This window comes from Nelumbo lutea, chromosome 7 (assembly GCF_056320005.1).
Source record: "Nelumbo lutea isolate HS-2025 chromosome 7, American lotus-T2T, whole genome shotgun sequence".
NCBI classification, from domain to species: Eukaryota; Viridiplantae; Streptophyta; class Magnoliopsida; order Proteales; family Nelumbonaceae; genus Nelumbo; species Nelumbo lutea.
The window spans coordinates 9,753,779-9,774,682 of record NC_142690.1 but is presented as its reverse complement, the minus strand read 5'-3'; the positions used below and the strand labels follow the sequence as shown (position 1 = coordinate 9,774,682).

General features: G+C 36.4%; 1 protein-coding gene and 1 pseudogene across 14 annotated transcripts; both read left to right on the top strand.

Moving 5' to 3' along the window:
• Positions 1-1,156: 1,156 nt before the first annotated feature.
• On the top strand, positions 1,157-6,249 carry LOC148845019 (tyrosine/DOPA decarboxylase 5-like; annotated as a pseudogene).
• Positions 6,250-6,825: 576 nt separating this feature from the next.
• Positions 6,826-20,423, top strand: ARP (apurinic endonuclease-redox protein). 14 transcript variants are annotated; one of them, XM_088954731.1, is made up of 12 exons: positions 6,826-7,123; positions 7,774-7,952; positions 8,056-8,156; positions 8,627-8,706; positions 8,806-9,057; positions 10,487-10,809; positions 13,354-13,464; positions 14,199-14,332; positions 14,450-14,489; positions 15,849-15,929; positions 17,538-17,697; positions 19,852-20,423. In XM_088954731.1, the coding sequence occupies exons 2-12, from the start codon at positions 7,914-7,916 to the stop codon at positions 19,971-19,973; spliced, it is 1,443 nt and encodes a 480-aa protein (XP_088810857.1). In that variant the 5' UTR covers positions 6,826-7,123; positions 7,774-7,913; the 3' UTR covers positions 19,974-20,423. The 14 variants fall into 14 exon arrangements, with proteins under 14 accessions (XP_088810857.1, XP_088810858.1, XP_088810855.1 ...); XM_088954732.1 differs by having other exon boundaries at positions 18,452-20,423; XM_088954729.1 differs by having other exon boundaries at positions 14,199-14,336; positions 14,442-14,489.
• Positions 20,424-20,904: the final 481 nt, after the last annotated feature.

Genomic DNA, 20,904 nt, shown 5'->3' with positions numbered 1-20,904 from the left:
GGATAAGTTTCAAAAGAAAAGAAATGGAGAGAAGATTAATTCTATACAGACTTTATAACTTGTTGGGAATCCGAACAAATTAAAAGGTTTTCCTTGAACATATGAGAAGCTTGTTCGATTCCCTACAAGATGGCAAATAATTCAGCTTCCACAATAGATTTGATGTTAGTTTTGCGTCCAATAATATGTAAGCAAGATAAATAAGGAGATAGGTAGATTTCCACATAAGAAAATGATGAGTGAGAAACAAATCCTGCATAGCTGCATCTGCAAAAATAATGCAGTTAATAGAAGGATGCACTTTTAAGAGAAATGTAGCATTTTTAGTAGTCAATGAGCTTGTTGGGGTTTGTTGAAACGCTATTTGAGCAAACACGGAATTGATATGAGAGACTAGCCATTGGACAGAGATTTGCCTATCTTTAAAACATTTTTCATTTTGAGAAAACCAAATATAGTACAGGGCAATAGCATACCAACTCAAAATCTGGGAAATCAGACCTTTGTCAAGCAGAGATCTAATTAAATCATGAATGCAATTCAACTGCATCTACAAAAATAATGCAGTTAATAGAAGGATGCACTTTTAAGAGAAATTTAGCATTTTTAGCTGTTAATAAGTTTGTTGAGGCTTGTTGAAAAGATATTTGAGCAAACATGGAATTGATATAAGAGACTAGCCATTGGACAGAGATTTGCCTATCTTTAAAACATTTTTCATTTCGAGAAAACCAAATATAGTACAGAAAAATAGCATACCAACTCAAAATCTAGGAAATCAAACCTTTGTTAAGTAGATATCTAATTAAATCATGAATGCAATTCAGCCAAGAAGATTGAAAATTACACTTAGATTTATATTTCGAGGGTCAATAAATAAAATAGCTTGAGTTTGTGGGCATTCGAAGAATAAATGATTAATTGTTTCCAAGTTATAATTACAAGAGTCACAATTCTGATATTGAGAAGAGTCTAGTATGTGTTCCCTTACAAGAATATAATAGTTATTCACCTTCCATAAGAACAACTAGAACTAAGGAGGAATTGGAAATTTCCCTATCCATTTTAAACAAATTTTGAGATTATCATTTCGCATAGAGAGGTTTGGTTGCTAGAGTTGAATATAGGCATGCTTTGTAGAAAATCTTCCTGAGGCATGGGGTGTCCAAATCCATGGCACATGTTGCTTTTCTGTGATGGAGGTATTAAGGATATTATTAGTCTAAACAAGATCTATGTGTTGATCAAGAAAGTTCCTATTTCAAGAATCATTTGTGATTAAAATTGGAAAAGAACGATTACGAAGATTTGGGGAGATAGGCTGCACTAGCATTTAAAAACCATTGGTAGATTATATCTAGGGAACCTGGTCAATCTGTTGATTAGAGTTTGTAGAAACCAAGAAACCTACTTCTGGTAGCAGATCACAAATTTGGGAGATGCATATATCTAAAACAAAGATCTTGACAATGATGTCAAGTAAGGAAACAAGTTGTTTATTTTTAAGGTACTTGGATTTCCATACCTGAGCCCAAAGCTTATGCTATTCATTTAGATATCTCTAGACTATTTTTTTAAGATGATCAAATTAACAAGTTTTATTTTCCTATACCCTATCACATCATCGAAAAGGGTGAGGGTTTGATTTGGTTTTTGCCCACCAAAAGTTTTTTTCATTGATTGTTTTTTGGTTAAACTAAACAACACTTGTAGTATGATTAGGGATTGCTTGGAGCACTGATTGGATAAGGATATATTTTCTTGCTCGATTCAAAGATGAAGCTTTTCATGTATTTAGTTTTGTTTTAATGTTGTTTAGTAGATAGGAAAGCTATGAGTTTTTGTTTCTTTACCAAAGAAGAGAGATCCCTAAATATTTGGAATGGGGGCGGAGAAGTTTGATATGAAGTTGCCTTCGGATCATTCTTTGGTGCCTGGGATGAATGTTTTTGCTAAAATAAATTTCAGACTTATCAAAATTTATTAATTAACCCTGAGGTAGATTGGAATTGCTGCAAGATATTACAAAGATTATCCAGTTCTTTATGATGAGCTCTTAGAAAGAAAAGAATAGCATCCACAGAAGAGAGATAGAAAATGAAGGGAGCTCCTGGTGCAACTTGGATTCCTTTTATACCCCCATTCTTCTTTAAACTAATAAAGCATTCTTGAGAGCCTTTTCATGGCTAGGATAAAGAGATAGGGGGATAGGGGGTCTCCTTGTCTGAGGCCTCTAGTTGGTTGAAAGTGACCCTTAGAAGTTCCATTAATGAGGATAGAGAACAAAAGAGATAGACAAAATACACTTTTTGATAAGTTGACATAGAACTTAAGAAAACCTAAGACTTGCAAGACTTAAAAGGTCATTCAAGTCTATCATGAGTTTTAGACATGTCAAGTTTAATAGCCACATGGCCTGTCCCTCTACGCTGATGTTTAAGGAAATGAAACATCTCATAAGCAATGATAGTATTGTCAAGCATCTCTCAGCCAATGATAGACTTTAACAAGAAAGGTTGAAGTAGAGTTGTCGATGTGGCTAGTAAACCTTATAAAAGTAAACCAAATTAAATCGACTATGAGGACTAAGTAAGATGTACTAATTGTAACCAATCACTATTTTGATATGTCTCCCAAACATAATTGGGGCCAATTTTAGTTGCTTCTAACTACTGAAGGCCTAGACCAACCTCATACTATAGAGATACCTTGAGGTAGGGACAAAAAATAAAATTAGCAATAAAAGTAATGCTAATTAACTACTGTAATTAATTAAAAGTAAATAAATTTAAATTTAGCTATTGATCCGATCTAAGTCAGTCTAGTTTGTTTGGCTGATTTTCTTTGTTCTTTCATTATAAAATTAGCTCTAATTAAATGAATTATTAGTAAAATTAAATTAAGATTAACAATAAAATTAATTTATAATAATAATAAATATGTAACTAATAGTAAAATAAATAAATAAATGTAAAGGCAAAAATTAATTGAAAACATAATAGTACATTTAAATAAATTAACATAAAATTGAAAGCTTAACATTAAATTGAATTAATCTACAATAACTATTTTTCAATATTCTTTATTAATTAATAGAAATATTTTACATTACATCTTTTGTTAATTTTCTTGTTCAACATTTTTTCTTATTTTGGTTAATTAACTTAACTATACTATTATTTTACAATAATTTGTTTATAAATTAACACAATTATTTTATAATACATTTTCTATTTGGGTTGTAAGGATTTGACCCAATCCGAGTTTTTTGCACATGTTATCCCTAAGGCTGTGTTTGGAAACCATGCAAATGGAATGTAAATCGCAGTTTAGGATAAATTTGCACTCTGGTTCACTTTTGCTTGTATTTGGCAACATTACATTTATGCATTGACAAATGACAAAAACACATTTTCCAATGCATATTTACATTGACAATAAGATGTAAAAGTACACTAATAAAAAAGAAGTAAATTTGCATTCAAGTGGACTTTTGATAAAAAAGGCATATGCTTTATTAGAATTTGTGTTTGCATCCATTACAACTAAAAGCCTATTTGGTAAGAAGGTAAATTTGTGAGTGCAAAACTAACACAATTTTGCAATTTATATGGACCGTTTTACACTATACATATTTGCATTGTTTCCAAACAAAGCCTAAGTTTCAGCTTGTAGTCTAGGCTTTGGCCAAAAAACTTGTGCTTGATGTAAACTTTGGTTGTGCTTACGTTGAGGCCTTGGTTAGTTAGCCAAAGCCTGAACCAATTGAACTTGGGCTCAACCCAATTCAAGTCTACCCCAACAAATGCATATTTACCTGCATTATATTTATATAAGAATATATTTTTTCAAATTATATAAACATGTATATAGGGGTGATCATTTTCAGCCTGGCCCTACCCCGCCCAAGATTTATGAGACCGTGTAGGTCTGGGCCAAGTCTTATGTTTTAGGCCCAAAACTTGAATCAGGCCCAAGCCTAACCTTATTACAAATGCAAAGCCTAGCCCATGATCACTCCTACATGTATATATGTATAAAATATGCATATTACATTTGTTAATAAAATTTGTGCATAATTTGATTGGATTGCACATTTAAATTGGACCATAAAGTCCAATAAAAAATACTATATAAAATTATGAATTCTTTTAAACCTAATCAATCTTACTAATCTAGGGGTGATTATAGACCAGGTTAGGCTTTGCACTTATGATAAGAGCTATAGCCTAGGCCCAACCCAGAGTTCTAGGCTTGAAACATAAGCTCGATCCCAAGTCTACTTGGCCTTGGGTTGGGCTGGGCCTGTCTTTCATATATAAAATATTATATAAACTAATTTTATGTATGTTTACCAAAAACACTTATTTTATATATTATATATAATATAAATTGTACGTGTCATATTATAATATTCATATATAAATATATATAAATATAATTAATATATATATGTTTATATGTTTTAAATATTTGTAGGCCTAATGCACGGGCGAGTTCACATCTCTGCCCCACATAGAGCCGCCCCACACCACATATTCACTGTGTATTGGAAACATCTCCCAATGATAATACTAGAACCGATGATGTCATCATCGGGAGTTGTTACCAATTCACGGTGGCAATGTGAGGTGGGGCGTTGTGGGGCAGAGATGTAAAGTCAACACGGGCCTGGCAAGAACACAAAACCCAGCTCAAGCCTGGAATATCTGGGCCGGGCTGAAATGATCACCCCCGTTGGGCTTGGATACTCGGATTTGACCTCAGGTTTGGCCAGTCTTGATGGGTTCGCACGAAACTTAGGCGCGACACGTGTCATGACACACGTGCACTAGGATGACTCGTGCGGTCTCTATTTCACGCCGTTTGTATCACGTCCGTTAGTTCCCTCTCGCCCAAAAGGGTTTCTCTCCCATTCTGCGTATTCCTTCTCCTATTCTACTCCTATTCTACTGTGAACTGAAACCCTTGGTGCCCCCTTTCGTAACCCACCCACCGAAGATAAACTCTTTCGAGTTCCGCCGGCCGACGCCGCCGGCCATACAAACGGCGAGAAGGTAAGTATTCTGTAATGGAGGGAAGTAAGCGTCGCTAGTTTTCTCGGCGAAATGATTAGCACCGGATTTACTGTCGTTGGGCTCAATTGGATGTCGTCGCCGGCGGCCACAGAGCTGGAGTGCATAGTCATGGATTGGCTTGGCAATTAAGCTCCCCAAGTCTTTCCTCTTCTCTGGAAACGGTGGTGGTGTGCTACAAGGGACTACCTATGAAGCCATCCTGTGCACTTTCACAGCAGCCAGAGATCGGACGTTGAATAGAATTGGTAGGGAGAACATAGGGAAGTTGGTGGTTTATGGATTAGATCAGACCCACTTCCGTGCCGTTGCAATGAGTAAGGCCACCTCATTCGGGCTGGCCCCCAAGTCTCTTTAGTCTACAATCCAAGCAGATATACAAGTTGGGCTCATCCCATTATTCCTCTGTGCTACTGTCGGTACTACATCGTCGACAGCCGTTGACCCAATTGCTCCTCTATGCGCAGTGGCCAAAGAGTATGGAGTTTGGGCTCACATCGACGCAGTATACGCCGGAAGTGCATGCATATGTCCTGAGTCCAAACACTTCATCGATGGGGTAGAGGATGTAGACTCGTTCAGTTTCAATGCACATAAGTGGTTCTTCACCACTCTCTATTGCTGCTGCCTTTGGATCAAGGACCCTAGCACTCTTGTTAAGGCCCTGTCAACCAGTCTTGAGTATTTGAGGAACAAAGCTACTGAATCAAAGAAAGTGATAGACTACAAAGACTGGCAAATAGCCCTCAGTCGTTGATTCCGAGCCATGAAGCTCTGGATGGTGCTTCGGAGCTATGGTGTGGCTAACCTAAGAAATTTCCTTTGGACCCACGTGAAAATGGCTAAGCACTTCGAAGAGAAGGTAACCATGGACAAGAGGTTTGAGATTGTGGTGCTGAGGAATTTCGCGATGGTATGCTTTTGGCTGCTACCGCCGCTGGTGAAGGATCATGAGGATGAGACGCTCCGGCAATCGTTGGAGTTGGAACGTGCAAACGAGATCAACCGTAAGTTGCTGGAGTTGATCAACTCAGCTGGGTGCATATACATGACACATGCGGTGGTTGGGGGTGTTTACATGATCAGGTTCGTTGTTGGTGCAAGCCTTACGGAGGACCGCCATGTGAACTTGACATGGAAGGTAGTGCAGGAACATGCATAGACCATTCTCAAAGCGTGCTGATTAAGGTGGCAACCTGCGACCACCATTTTGTATTCATGGAGTTGAGGGTTTAATTCAAACTTATGAAAATAAAGAGTAAGACCCAGGAAAAAAATAAAAGAAATTAATTACTTGGGTTCATTAATTTTGTTCATATTCATCATCTGTATTTTTTTTAATTTCTTTTGTATCTATTAAATAATCTACATTGAATTGTTTCTACTATAAAATTATCAAATTATTATTGATTTTACAACAACGATTCTTAATACTCTCTCTTTCTCTCGCCATTTGTATAACTGTTGGCGTCTGCCGGCGGAACTCGAAAGAGTTTATCTCCGGTGGGTGGGTTACGAAAGAGGGGCGCTAAGGGTTTTAATTCAGTAGAATAGGAGAAAGAATACTCAATGAGAGGATAAACCCTTTGGGGCGAGAAAAAATTAACAGACGTGATACAAACAAGGTGAAATAGAGACCGCACGAGTCATCTTAGTGCGCGTGTATCATGACACGCGTCGCGCCTAGGTTTCGTGGGGTCTGCCGGCGGAACTCGAAAGAGTTTATCTCCGGTGGGTGGGTTACGAAAGAGGGGCGCTAAGGGTTTTAATTCAGTAGAATAGGAGAAAGAATACTCAATGAGAGAATAAACCCTTTAGGGCGAGAAAAAATTAACAGACGTGACACAAACAAGGTGAAATAGAGACCGCACGAGTCATCTTAGTGCGCGTGTATCATGACACGCGTCGCGCCTAGGTTTCGTGGGACGTTTTTGGGGGGCAATCTGTGGGGGCCAGATGTGAACCCAGTCTTGATGTTCGGAGTCCGGAGTCCTATTTTTGGCGGTTCGCTTGACAATGCCGTTAGCCTGCGCCTCCTCCTGCTTAACGTACGCAATCACCTTCCAATTCCCCATTTCGCCTTTTTTTTTCTTTATTTTATTGTATTTTACATCGAATTGTTTAGTTGTTTTATTGTTGTTTGCCGCTACTCTAAAGTCCAGCTTAACAGATTCCTGTAATTCGGTTTCCTTGTTTCTGTGACTGAAATCAGCGAGAATTAGTATTTTAAATCTTGCATACCAAATCAATAAGCTGTACCAGATAATTAGGGTTTCAGAGTTGTTAGAAACACGAATGAAGGGGTTTTGCTTCTCTGACTCGATCAGCAACTTGGAATTTCAATAAGAAAAACGATTGCTTTATCTTCTTGGTGGTGGTGGTGGTGAGGGGGGGGGGGAGGGGATTTGTTGGTTCTAAAGCCATTACTTGTCTGAGCTTCACCAATTTTTAGGGTTTCATGAGAACCGATATGAATACTTGGATGGTCTGGGGGCTTGCTCTTTTGTAAACAAATTACTATAGATAGTGGAATGTAAGTTTGGTTGAAATCAATTGCTCGAAAGTTTTCCTTTTTATAGATTCATTACTCAAATTAGCTGACTTATTCTCTGATATGTGGGGAGCTTCAATTTGGTATTCATGCGTATATACTATATAGGAAATCGTGTTTTAAGTTTAGTATCTTCTAGTTTTGCAGTATCTCCCAGGAATGTAAGGCCTGGAGCATTGGTTTGTTTGAAAGCAACAGCAGTGGAGTCTCAACGTTTCCTATTGAATTTGTCAGCATCTTTTTCATCCACCATTAACAACAAGAAAGATATCAAGAAGAGGGGATCGATGGGTATCTCTTCCAATACTGAAAAAAGTGCTGTCAAGGTTATTGAATAGTTATCTTCATTGTCATTAAAGTAGTATGATTTTGTTTTTTGGTTTTTTCAAGTGGAGATGGTTTCTCTGACACTAACTGGTTGACATGTAGGAGAACACAGCGAGAAATCAAGTAGTTGAAATTCAGACTATTGGGGATGACCCAGCCAGACTTAAAGCAATGACAGTACAAGAACTCAGAACAGTTATAAGGTAAAATAATAGTGTGTGGAGATGGATGTTCATGTCTGCCCTGGTATTCCATTAATCAAGGTTAAACAAACAGGTATTGAAATCAGAATGAAGCTGGAACTCTAGAATATTATGAAGAACATTGCATATATAAAAATAAATGGATATGAGTGTCTTAACTATAGAAAATATAACAAACCTTTTTGCAGCATAACTGATACATCCAGTACATGGATCCTATGGCACATGAAGGAAATCATTTTTGCTTTTGTCAGACCAAGCTTTGCATATGGTGGATACATCGTTATACTTCCTTTTGGATATTTATGTTTCTTTTTTTCCCTGACAACTCCAATTAACTGTAAAATCAGTTGAAGATTTGGTATTTCATTTTTTTGCTGAACACCCACTAAACGGTTCCTGATACCTGTCGTGTATTATTTTTGATAAAGATGAAAAAAAACTCCTATTATGTTGTATTAAATTTTCAGGAGTGCTGGAATCCCTGCTAAAGGTTGCAAAAATGATCTTGTGTCAACCTTGAAGAATTTCCTGACCAATGAAAATGATGGTATCTTATCATCTCTTTCAAAATAAGTTTGGGTTCTCTCTGTAATATTTATAGGGTAGATGGGTCATTTTTATGGTCTTAAGTTTCTAGGGTGTGCAGGTCAAAGTTCAGTTGTAAGAGAAGAACATGGGACCTCAATGATCAAATCAGTTTGTTCCGAAACTGTTTCATCTAAACAGAAGCGTAATAATTCATATGATGAAGATCAAAAGCAAAATGTGAATGCTGTTTCAGAGATTTCTGGAATTAAGAGAAGGGGAAAAGCACCTTCGGTTGGTACTGGTGTTGAAGTTAAAAAGAAAATGGTAATGACAAAACAAAAGTTATCAGTCAAAGTTGATGCTGTTGCCGGTATATTCTTTCTTCCTTGCATTAGTTCTTGCTTCTTTATCCTTTATTTCACCACTAGTTGGAAATATACATTTTTTTTATCATTAACACAATTCATTAATTATTACAATAAATTACAGAGAGGAAGACAAACTTTCTTATCTTCCAACTACATCATGAGCCCCAAGAGAGGAAACAAGAGAGAAAGAGAAAACAGAAAAAGAAGAAAATTAAATTACATCTGTGCCCAGAACATGACATCCTTGTCCACCCCTTGTTTAGCTAACCCGTCAGCAAAAGAATTAGCTGATCTTTTTACCCAACTGATTTTAACTTCCATTTCTCGAACCAGCCATCTGAATTTCCTCTTCAGAATACTATAACTCCATAAACCACTATCTTCTTTGTTCAGCCACCCAACCACCACCTCCGAGTCCCCTTCAATTATGAGTTTTCTGATATTCATCTCCCTAGCTTTCTGGACACCTTCCATAACTGTGTGGATCTCAGCTCTGAGAGCGTCACCCACTCCAATTGGGTATGAGAACATGGCAGAAACAACTCCATTCTCATCCCTGAAGACATCCCCAATCCCTGATTGTCCGGGGTTCCCTTTGCTACTTCCATCAAAGTTTAGTTTTATGAAACCTGTAGGTGGGGGAGTCCAAGACACACTCATCCCTACTTTAGTGTAGGTACGGCTAGCAATCTCACCCCACTTCTTCAGCATGTCATCCATTGTATATTTTGTGAGTATCTCTAGGGACTTCATCCACTAAATAACCCTTATGTGGATCAGGGCCCTCAGCTCTTCATCACCTCTCTCTACATCAAAGAAGATTCTGGAGTTTCTTTCTTCCCATAAAGACCAGCATACTGCTGCCCTCAGTCCTCTCCACATAGTCCTTCATCTTTTCATACACCACCTGAAAAAAGAAGGAGCAAAAAGGCCTTGTAAATTTGATGGAGGAATCCAAGTACACCCAAAAAGAGAGAAAGCCCACTCCCAAATAGACTTTGCAAATTGGCAAGACACTAGAAGATGAAAACCGGTCTCTCCATCAGCTTTACAAAGAACACACCAATGAGGGGACAAACAAGTACTGGGTCTCTTCTTTTGGAGCAAATCACCAGTGTCGATTCTTTCTAGAAAAGGCTTCCCAACAAAAACTACCAACCTTAGGAGGAGTTGACCTGCACCAAGCCTCATTAACAGGGAAAGGGGGGGTTACAGGATCGGTGGGCTGGCTTAGCACTTTAAAGGAGGCACAGGAGAAAGAACCAATAGGGGTGGGGATCCAGATTCTAGTCATCCTTAGTAGGGTTCAAGAGTTGGAAACACACATTTTACTATAGTTGTATATGATTTGCTTAATTATTTATTTCATATTAATGACTTTAAATTCGTTTAACGTGGTTGATGGGATTTTTCTGTGGTTAATGATGCTAGGTAAGAAGCCTTCCCGAGCGAGCAGACAATCTCTGCAGATTTGTAATGAGGATGATGGAACTATTGATAAAGTTGATGTTTCCATTAATTCTAGTGAACCATGGACTGTGCTTACACACAGGAAGCCACAACAAGGGTGGATTCCATATAATCCAAGAACCATGAGGCCTCCTCCTCTTACTGATGATACAGAATTTGTGAAGATATTATCTTGGAATGTTAATGGCTTGAGAGCTTTGCTCAAATTGGAGGCCTTCTCTGCACTACAACTTGCACAGAAGGAGAACTTTGATGTGTTATGCTTACAAGAGACCAAACTTCAGGCAAGTATTGTAACTATATTTAGCTCTCTGGATACCTGGTCTCTAACTGGGTTGCTGCAAGATTAAAAATGATATTGGCTCAAGAGTGGTGTTTAACAGAAGGAAAAAGTTTGTGTAGATACTGGAATATCGTTTGAAGTTGTTCTGAGTGATGAAACAAATTACAAGAGCAAACCATCTGAATAGGCCTTATGAAATATTGTCCTCTAGGGATGTCAATGAACCCCAAAAGTCTGAATTATGATCTGACATATGATCCGATTATCTTGGATTTGGATGTTATAACTTGCATCTGATTAACAATCAGATCAGATGCGGATTTAAACCCATGCGATTGGATTAAAGGCCACCTCTGATTGTATATATATTTTTTGTAAGTTAAAAAGTAATTAGCTTTTTAAAACTTTATAATTTTTATATTCATTTTAAGAACAATCATTTGAACTTGGTTAAATACAAATCTGACATGTTTCCGATAAATTGGATTTTGGATCAGATTCAGATCTAACAGTTTGGTAATCGTATTGGATTTGGATATATCTATATCCAATCTGATTCCTACCCGATCACAGCCTTATTGTCCTCCCACCTGCTTAAGTTAGTATTTGATTTGGATTGCAGCATCACGTCATGTGTTAGAGATTTAGTCAATTAAATGCAAAATTTAATGGTTACATGCTAATTGAAATTAAGCTGATGGGCAGGATTAATTAGTGCTTCTTGAAGGTTTATTTTCTTTTATTTTAAGATGAATTACTAACCCTGCTCTAGGGTGGTTCGTTTAACCATGAGTTGATTATTTGGAATCAATATTCTTTGTTGAAGAAAATGAAATGAAAGAGAACAAGGATTAGACTGTTTTTAGTTCTATTAGAAGTAAAATGAAAATAAGGGCAGACAGTTGAACAATGTTAATTATGTCAGAGAGGGGCTGTGGAAAGAAAAGTCCCTGCATGCCTTTAGGATCAAAACATATTTCCCATGTGATGTGAACTCAAGATGAACCCTTGTGGTCACTCTTCCCTAAGACCTTTCTATTAACTCTTCCTGTCATGCTATCCCACATGCAAAAGAGAGCACAAGTTGTAAATTTTACCTTTTGTATTGCCAAGTTGCTTTTGAGCAGTGTTTTAAAAGGCGTGGGAGGCGTACGCCTCCAGGCGAGGCACTCCCAAAACGCCCTGAGCGTATGCCAGAGGCGCTGACTTTTCTCATGAGCGTGCTAGAGGCGTACGCCTCTTGCACCTCATGCACATCTGATATGAAAATACAGAAAAAAAAAAGAAAAAAGAAAAAAAGGAAAGGAAAGGAAAGGAAAAGAAAAGAAAGGGAAAGAAAAGGAAAAGAAAGAGAAGAAAAAAAGAGAAAAGGAAAGAAAAGAAAATGAAGGGGAAGGGAGGAAAAGATAAGGGGAAAGAAAATGGTTTGCCCCCTGCCCCCTTTTCGATGCAGCCCAATTTGTTTTTTTTTTTTGAGTTAGGGGGGGGGGTCTTGTATAAAAGATTTTTATTAAAAATAAAGAAAAAAATGAGATCCCCCTTCCTCCTCATCCTCCTAACCCCCCTTCCTCTTAAGGAGGCTTACGCCTCTTGCGTTCTAAATTACGCCTCATGCCTCTAGGTAGTGGAACGCCTCGCGTCACACCTCCGCGTTTTAAAACACTGCTTTTGAGATCATATTACTAAGAGAAATATGATTTATATCCTTTTTTTTATTGGAAACAATAACTTTCATTGGACATTAATTAAGATTATTACAAGATATAAGCACCACAGATTGTGCTGGCCCCATAGGGAATACAAAGGTTAAAATGCAGCCCAACATAGTTCCCCTCTAGTTGAGCACTGTTTGGCTAAGCTGTCAGCCAAACCATTGGCTGATCTTCTAACCCATCTAGAAGTTACTCCAATTGTCCTTGCTAACCTCCAAAATTCTCTCATGTCTTGTTGATGGCTCCAAATTCCAAGATTCTTTCTGTATCCAACCTGCTACCAACCTTGAATCTCCCTCTATCTCAATCTGATGGAGGCACAGTTTAGTTAATTTCAGACCTTGAAGGAGGGTCAACACCTCAGCTTGCAGTAGTCTCCAACCCCTATTGGTCCCAAGTAAAAAGGCCAAAATTCTGCCTCCTCCATCCCTTAGAGCTCCGCCTATACCCGAGGATCCTGGATTGCCTAGTGAACTCCCATCAAAATTCAGCTTCATTCTTTGCTCAGTTCTCTTCTTTTTATGTGTAGAACTGATTGTTGAGGAGAAGTCATTGGCTTCTAGTGTCTTCCAAAAAGAAGATTGCAATATATGTATTTTAAAGGCAAAATAATAGTGTTAAATCCTTCAAGTTAGTCAAAACAAGCAAAAGATTATGTCTGCAAAAATTATAATTTAATTTTGAGATACACATTTAAAATACAGCATTCTCAATCTATGTGAATTAAGCACTTATGTGTTTACTAAGCAGTGAGATTTGTATTTCCTTCATTACTTGAAAGGTCTTCAAATTTTTGCTATTGACCAACTAATTGAAGGACCTTTTGAAAATAGGAGAAGGATGTGGAGAAAGTCAGGCAATGTCTCCTAGATGGATATGAGAATAGCTTCTGGACGTGCAGTGTCTCCAAGCTTGGGTACTCTGGTACTGCAATTATTTCTCGGGTATATTGCTTCTTTGATTTGTAGTAGCCATTTGTGAAGGGTTTAGAAACCAAGCTTTGATACTTCAATTCTGAAATTATTTCTTTGTTTAATTATGTAATAGTGTTTGGATGTTGATCTGGTCATAAATGCACATTGAAATCTAGACTGTCTTGAGCTAGTCATGGTTGTTTTCAAAATGTATTTGACTCATTTTACCATATGAACTTCATCAGTTTGCAACTTTTGGCAATATTACTTGTAAATGTACCAAAATCCTATTACTAGTAAATAACTGTACAGACATGGAAGCTCATTGATATACTCTATCAAAAGAAAGCTGATGGGAGTACCGGAGTGTATACACCAGTATACAATTTCTTGTTTATCAGAACCTCTATGTTTAATCCAACATGTAATGTATGATTGTTTAAATCGGATGCTTGTATATTTCCTTTGTAGTTTTTTGGTCGTCTATGTTGTAGTTTCTTTTACCCTAATAGATCTCCAATTTGTACATGTTTTTGAATAAGACAGGATTGTTCTGGCTCTTCAGGTATCCGTTGTTCTGACACTGAAATTCTATGTTTTCATTTAATCATCATGAGTTGATGATATACTATGTGATTGTTTCTTCTCTTCTAACCCTGTTACATTGTGCAGCATGATATATAGGTAAAATTTATTTCATATGGTTAATAGCTTTGCGACCTTTCTATTTAATTGGTGCTAAATACCAATTATATCTCTGACAGATAAAGCCACTTTCAGTGAGATATGGGCTAGGCATCTCAGATCATGATAGCGAAGGACGGCTTGTGACAGTGGAGTTTGATAAATTTTATCTGATAAGTGGATATGTTCCTAATTCTGGGGAAGGTTTGAGAAGGCTGGTATTGAAATTTTTGCTTATTGACTACATCTGTTCTCGTGAAGTTGTTTGTATTTACTGTATAATAGGAAAGTTTCTTGGACTAATGGATTTTATTGGATTCTAGACTTACAGGGTTATGCAGTGGGATCCTTCTCTTAGCAATTACATGAAAGTGAGTGGATCCTTCCTATATTTCGTTTTATATAGGTTAAAATAGGTTAATCTCAATGAGTTCCATATCTTGGATTTCATGGTATGGTGTCAGTTCAAGGAAGCCTAACTGTATGTTCACAATTATGTTTCCTATCTTCTATAATGTTTCAGTCAATTTCTATTGTTCATCACTCTGTTTTGAATTGCTTTGCACATCCATGCTAAATATTGATCCTTATTTTTCAGTGTGCTATTTTTTTTTTAATTTTTATTTTGAATTAGTCTTTTAAATAGTTATTTGAGCAATTATACTGTAAATGTCTATTGTTCTTTTGTTTGTACAAAAATGTTTCAAGAAGTTATACTGTTTTTTTGAAGTGATTGGATTTAAAAGAGCTAGGGGCAGACAAAAAGAGTATGGGTTGAGGTACTTAAAAATGATTTGAGGTCTTAGAGCTTGACCATGGATGTGGCCCTAGATAGAGTGGAATGGCAAAATAGAACTCATGCAGCAAATAATGTAGTCAGGATTTTGAATAAAGCTTTGTTGAGTTAAAGTAAATTCTGGTAAGTGAAACCATTGGTATTCCACTGTGCTAAATATTCTAAGAATTTCATATCATTCTTTTTTCTGGTCACAACTTTTCAAGGATTCTTAGAAGATCTCAAAGCATTGTGCCATTATTACTTGATATTTTTATTTGAACTAGTATTTTGCAAAAATAATATACCATTCTCATTTGTCCTAACTCCCTAGCAAAAGTTTTCTATATTATGATACCAGTCTTGAGGCATGTGAAACATGTGTTAAGGATCTAGGATGGGCATGTAGAAGTGTGAAACTATCAGGGAGGTATGGTGGAAAACATTGCCACAAATAAGTATAGAATTGCCTGTTGTAACACACAGACACACGGTGAGAGGTGGTAGAACTATCAACACAAGGAGTTAATTGGTGGAACACTAAATGTTTGCCTAGGGAAAGAGAACTGAAGATTATGGAGAGAGGGACAGAAAAGAAAATGAAAAAAAGTAAAAGGGTAATCAAGGGAATGAAAGAGTGGGACTCCACAGATTGGAGCCATTGGATTCCCTCTTTTCAATAAGTTAATAGAATTCATATGGTAGTGGGTAGCTTTGGTTTTTTATTCTTTTACCCTTTTTTCTCATTCCTCTCAAATAAAGTATGCATCACCAAATTCCACCGCACGTACATAAATCTGGTTACTGTTAAGAACCATCTATACTTTGGATCTTTGCCTTGTTGCCTTGTACCTATAGTTATGTTTAAGTGCATAAGTTGACAATGAAATTGTTGGTAAACCATTATCTCTAGTTTGTAATGAATAGTGCTAATGGCTTCGTGTACATGATACAGGAGCTAGAAAAGTCAAAGCCTGTCATTTTGACCGGTGATCTCAACTGTGCTCATCAAGAGATAGACATTTTTAACCCAGCTGTAAGTGATCCACAATATTCTATGGTTAACATTCTAGTTAAGAGAAAAAAAGGTTTACATTCCTCTAATTTCTCTTCTTGTTTTTGAGTTCTGTTTAAGCTCAACTAGCAACTTAGTGTTATGCAGCAAGAGTTTTTGGAGTTACACTGTTCAAGGAATTACAGAGGCCCAAAACATAAGTTATGAAGATGAACTCAACAATATAGCACCCAATTAACTTTCAGATGGCAGTAAGAAGTGGATTTAAAGAAGATGGTTGGGCAGCTTACTCTAAGGAGATACATAAGTTTTTTTTTTTTTGATACAAAGGTGATAAATAAGTGAAATCCATAAAAAAGAGATATATTAAATTAAAATTCAATATGTTTGCATGATACTTACCTGATATGATACCAGATATTGCATGGATGCTTCTAGAGTTATTAGTAGCCATTTCTTGGTGTAATGTTAAAAGTCTAGGGTGACAAGCTTGAGAATGTGGTTTTGAATCTGACAACAGCCACTTTGTGCCCAAAGAAAAATAAAGCCAATGGTTAGGTCATATCCAGTCTGCCCCTCCAAAGACTCCATATAACTGGGACAAACATTGGATACTTCCTGAGTATTCTTGATAGCATGAACACTTACAAAGTTTGTGAATGGGACATCTTAGTGGATAATATGATTGACATGTCAAATTCAGAAGTATACATGGATTTGTCCACTATGCTAAATCAGGCAAAGGTGGCTATCTTGTTATGTAAGGCCAGCTTACTGAATTTCATATTTAAGAAATAATAAGTGTTCTTTGTGACACAGTCCTGAGACCATCTTTTTTTATTTTTTTTTGTATGGTTTCTTTTTAGTAAATGATGATCTCGTTATTTTTTTTTATTAGGAGGTAAGGCTTCAACATCCCTTCTCATAGGTTTCCAATTTTTGCATTAGTAAAATAAGAGGTGGTGACCTCCCCGTTAGAAGTAAATTTTGGTGGTCAAAAAATAGAATATTTACCTGAACAATTTATAGATGCTAGAAGTTATACTCAATTTAGCAAGATGGAAGTATTAAAAAGTGATATTTAACTTAAAAACTAAATATAGAAGTGTGTTATAACCATATTAATAAGTTGATCGTAGTAGGAGATTCTGAAGTCGTGGTGAACTGGCTAAAAGAGGATAACTCTGGGCTCTGGAATTACAGCAATGAAAAGAGGAAATTTAAGTGGCTGACTAAGGACATTGAAATTCAATGCACATGGGTAAAGAGAAGTGCAAGCTCATTGGCAGATGGCCTAGCTAGGCAAGGGGTGAACAGAAACTCTATTTTTTGGGCTGTGTTGTAATTGCTTTACTTTTGGTGTTCACTGGTTGTATTTGGGAGTTAAGATTATTTAGCTCCCTTTGTAATTTTCATAATCTTAATACAATTCACTGTTATTGATCAAATAAATACAGAGTTGTATTCTTGTTTCTTGTATCTATGTCTTGGCCTTTTAGATCAAATGATGTTAACTATGGTGCCTTTAACTATGGTGCCTTTGCTTAATTTTTCTAGATAAGCAATTATTCCTAAATATTAACCGCTCTTAACATTCCGATGCTTCGCAATTATATTATCATTTCACAGGGAAATAGACGAAGTGCTGGATTTACAGATGAAGAAAGGGAGTCGTTTGAAAGAAATTTCTTATCTGAGGGTTTTGTGGATACCTTCAGAAGGCAGCATCCTGGTGTTGTTGGCTATACTTACTGGGGTTATAGGCATGGTGGGCGTCTGAAGAATATAGGTATCTCACGTTCTACATTTACTGATATACTTTTTGGGTGTTTGTTAATTTTATTGCACGAAATTAGGATTAATAAAACCAGCACCACGCAAGGATCTTTGAAATAATGCATATTATGCTTACATCAAATACATAATTTTGCAGCTACACTTAATTATTTCCTACTTGTTACACTGATTGTTGAACCCAAAAACTTAGCTCTTGTTTTTTTTGAAAGAAGGTAAAGTATGATTGTATTAATAACTGGTCTTGTGTACAACAAGTAACTGTACAAAAAAGGACCTCAAAGAAAGTCCACTCTCAAAAAAGTATGATCAGAAGTAACATCTCTGAATTCAATGTGTATTGACAACCAGCTCCTAATGGAATCTATGGCTGAATTGATGACCTCCGCTTCGGAAGTGGATTTCTGATAAAACAATCTTCTGTTTCTTTCTGGCCACACAGCCCAGAGCACTGCTGGAGGAACTGAAGCCCAGCAAAACTTAGCTCTTGTTTCATTTCAAAAGGAAATAATATTTCTAAACAATAGATTCCATCCATACCTTTTTGGCTAGAATTGGTGAAATGTATATGAGGTTGAGATTTCTGAAGTGTAACCATGAAATTTAGTGCTAAAAATATCCAAGTTACAAGCTTTTGGTCACTTCTGTATTGCCCACATGCACGATACATGACCTGTTTTGCACTTCCTGAATTTAGTGCGAATTCTTCACTATTTTCTGTTCCATCTGGTTTATTCTTGATTTTGCAGAATTAAAAGCAGTTAGCAGAATGGTATCATAACATAGGTGAGAATAATCACAATCCTCATCACACAGAGAGTTAATACAAAATGATTACTTGTGAAGCAATTCAGGATAATTTGAATTAATTTATTGCTGATTCTTCAGAGTTGATGGTTTGATGAAAGGCAAAAACATATTGTTTTTCCATGAATAAAGTATGTTATGCCATCAGTAATATAAGGATGAGGGCAACATTAATGCACAATAGTTATTTTCTGGTTGAGAAAAAAGAAAAAACTTACAGATTGAGGAAAAGATTGGTTTTGGGAATCCTTGGGAGGTAACCACAGAATTTATATTCTAAATAAAACGGGTAAAGTACTTAATGGATTTTTCTTTCACTGATAAAAAAAATAATAATTATAAAAAGGGTAAAGTACTGATTAACAAACTTGTCTTTGTGTGTGTGTGTGGGGGGGGGGGGTACTGATTGACAGTTTGATGCAGTTCTAGCTGATTTTTTTTGGTATTTCAACAAAAGAATATTATGAAGAGCTTTAATACAGTTATATGCTTCGCCTTTTGAGTTTTAGGAAAAAACTGATGTGGTTTCACATATATCTATCTATCTATCTATATATAGATCCCTTGTTGCATGGATGGATAGGAAGATGTGGTTCCATGTGCCTGAGTACTAACTACCAATTATGTTGACAGTTACTGTCTACAAGCAGGGAAATGAATAGGTTGCTTTGTTGAGGAATATTTATTGTTGGGTTTAAATAAGAGAACATTGGATAAATACAGGTACTATGTAATCTGAACGAAAATGAGTGAAGCATTTAAAGTAAGTCTAGCAATCTATGATACCAAATACCTATAATGGGTCTCATGTTGGATTTTTTCAATTTTTAGTGTGAATTCCATGTCCAAAAATCTCTCAAGCAATGAGCTGATAATAGCTACCAAATTTGTGTCCTTTTTCTCGTATATCCACCCTACATTTGGGCTTTTTTTGGGAAAAAGGAGGAAGTAGCTTCTATTATTATATATAGAACTGGGTAAGAGTTACAGCATTGTAACTGACTGCTATTGGATTTTTACATTGTTGGTGAGCTTTTTCATCTGGCTCCAATGAAGTTGCTTGACCCTCTTTCATTTAGTTTCTTGCTTTTCTTTATGAACAATCTCTCTCTCGCTCTCTCTCTTATATGGTCTCTCTAGCTAGTTGGGTGTTCTTTCAAAGCTAGTGTGGTTCATGCCAGTGTCCTCCGGTGTTGGTTAACAAGGAGCTCCTTGAAAACATTCTAGGAATTAATTTTCCAATATGGACCTCCATTAACTTACTGTGTAAAATATTATTTAATGATTTGTGCTCCTTATTAATTCCATTTTCTTGCATTCTTCCATTATTAATGTGGAACAGGGTGGAGGCTTGACTACTTTCTTGTCTCAGAATCTATAGCTGACAAGGTTCATGATTCATACATTCTCCCGGATGTTGCTGGCAGTGACCATTGTCCCATTGGTCTCATTCTTAAGCTCTAGGCTGGTAGTGCTAGCGTTTTTTCTCTTTGGAGAACCATGATAGAGGAATTAGGTATATATGGCTGAACATGGAAATTAAGATAATGGGAAGTTGAATGTCAAACAGACAAAGACCATGCCAGAATCTGGTCTGTGGACACAAGAAGAAGAAGAAAAGGTGCCAACGCACTTTAAAATATACTTTTGCTGTTTTGCTGGTTGGAGAAAGGGCTAGGGCTCAATATGGTGCTTCCAAGTTCCAATCTCATCAAATCAGATATCTCAGAAGGCACATTTAAGCAATAGCTTTTGTAGGCGTAGGGTTCCAAATTCCATTACTTAACAAGGTTTTTGAAGGGCATTTCCATTTATGTAACATTTTCATTTTGTCGCCTAGCTTTTTTGACATGAATGAACAATTAATGTACAAGATACTGTTATTTTATGCACTGAATGCTATTTGACAACAAAGACTACAATGTTAAGAGTTATTTTTAGGTATACAATTTAGAATTAAAAAAGAATTATTGTACTAATACTATAAACTCTTGGACATTTATCAGATTCCTACTTATATGTCCGCATTCATGCAACTAGGACGAGCAATTGGATTATTTAGTTAAAAACACAAATTGAAGAAAAACGGTAAGGCCTTTATATATAATTATTTTTGCTCAATTTGGAAAGTGTTCATATACAAATATGTATAATGCAAATATAAGGTTATTATATACACCGGTTTCGTATCAAATATATTTGTATTTATACTCTTCCCAAACTCTAAATGGATTCGAAACAACAAGAATTGGTCCAAATCCAACTATTAATCCGGACAAAACCACATAATCAGAATGAACATAATCGGTTTGGTTGGATTGGTACTATAAGATAGACGTGACCCATTGACATAATCGGTTAAGGGAGGGAGATGGGTTATCCTGTTGTGTCCCAA

Bases quoted from the DNA above. Each gene is read 5' to 3' on its own strand.
- ARP (XM_088954718.1), top strand. From the start codon at position 7,716: ATGCGTATATACTATATAGGAAATCGTGTTTTAAGTTTAGTATCTTCT. The intron at 7,953-8,055 runs GTTATTGAATAG...GTTGACATGTAG, and splicing joins CTGAAAAAAGTGCTGTCAAG to GAGAACACAGCGAGAAATCA. The intron at 13,465-14,198 runs GTATATTGCTTC...TATCTCTGACAG, and splicing joins GTACTGCAATTATTTCTCGG to ATAAAGCCACTTTCAGTGAG.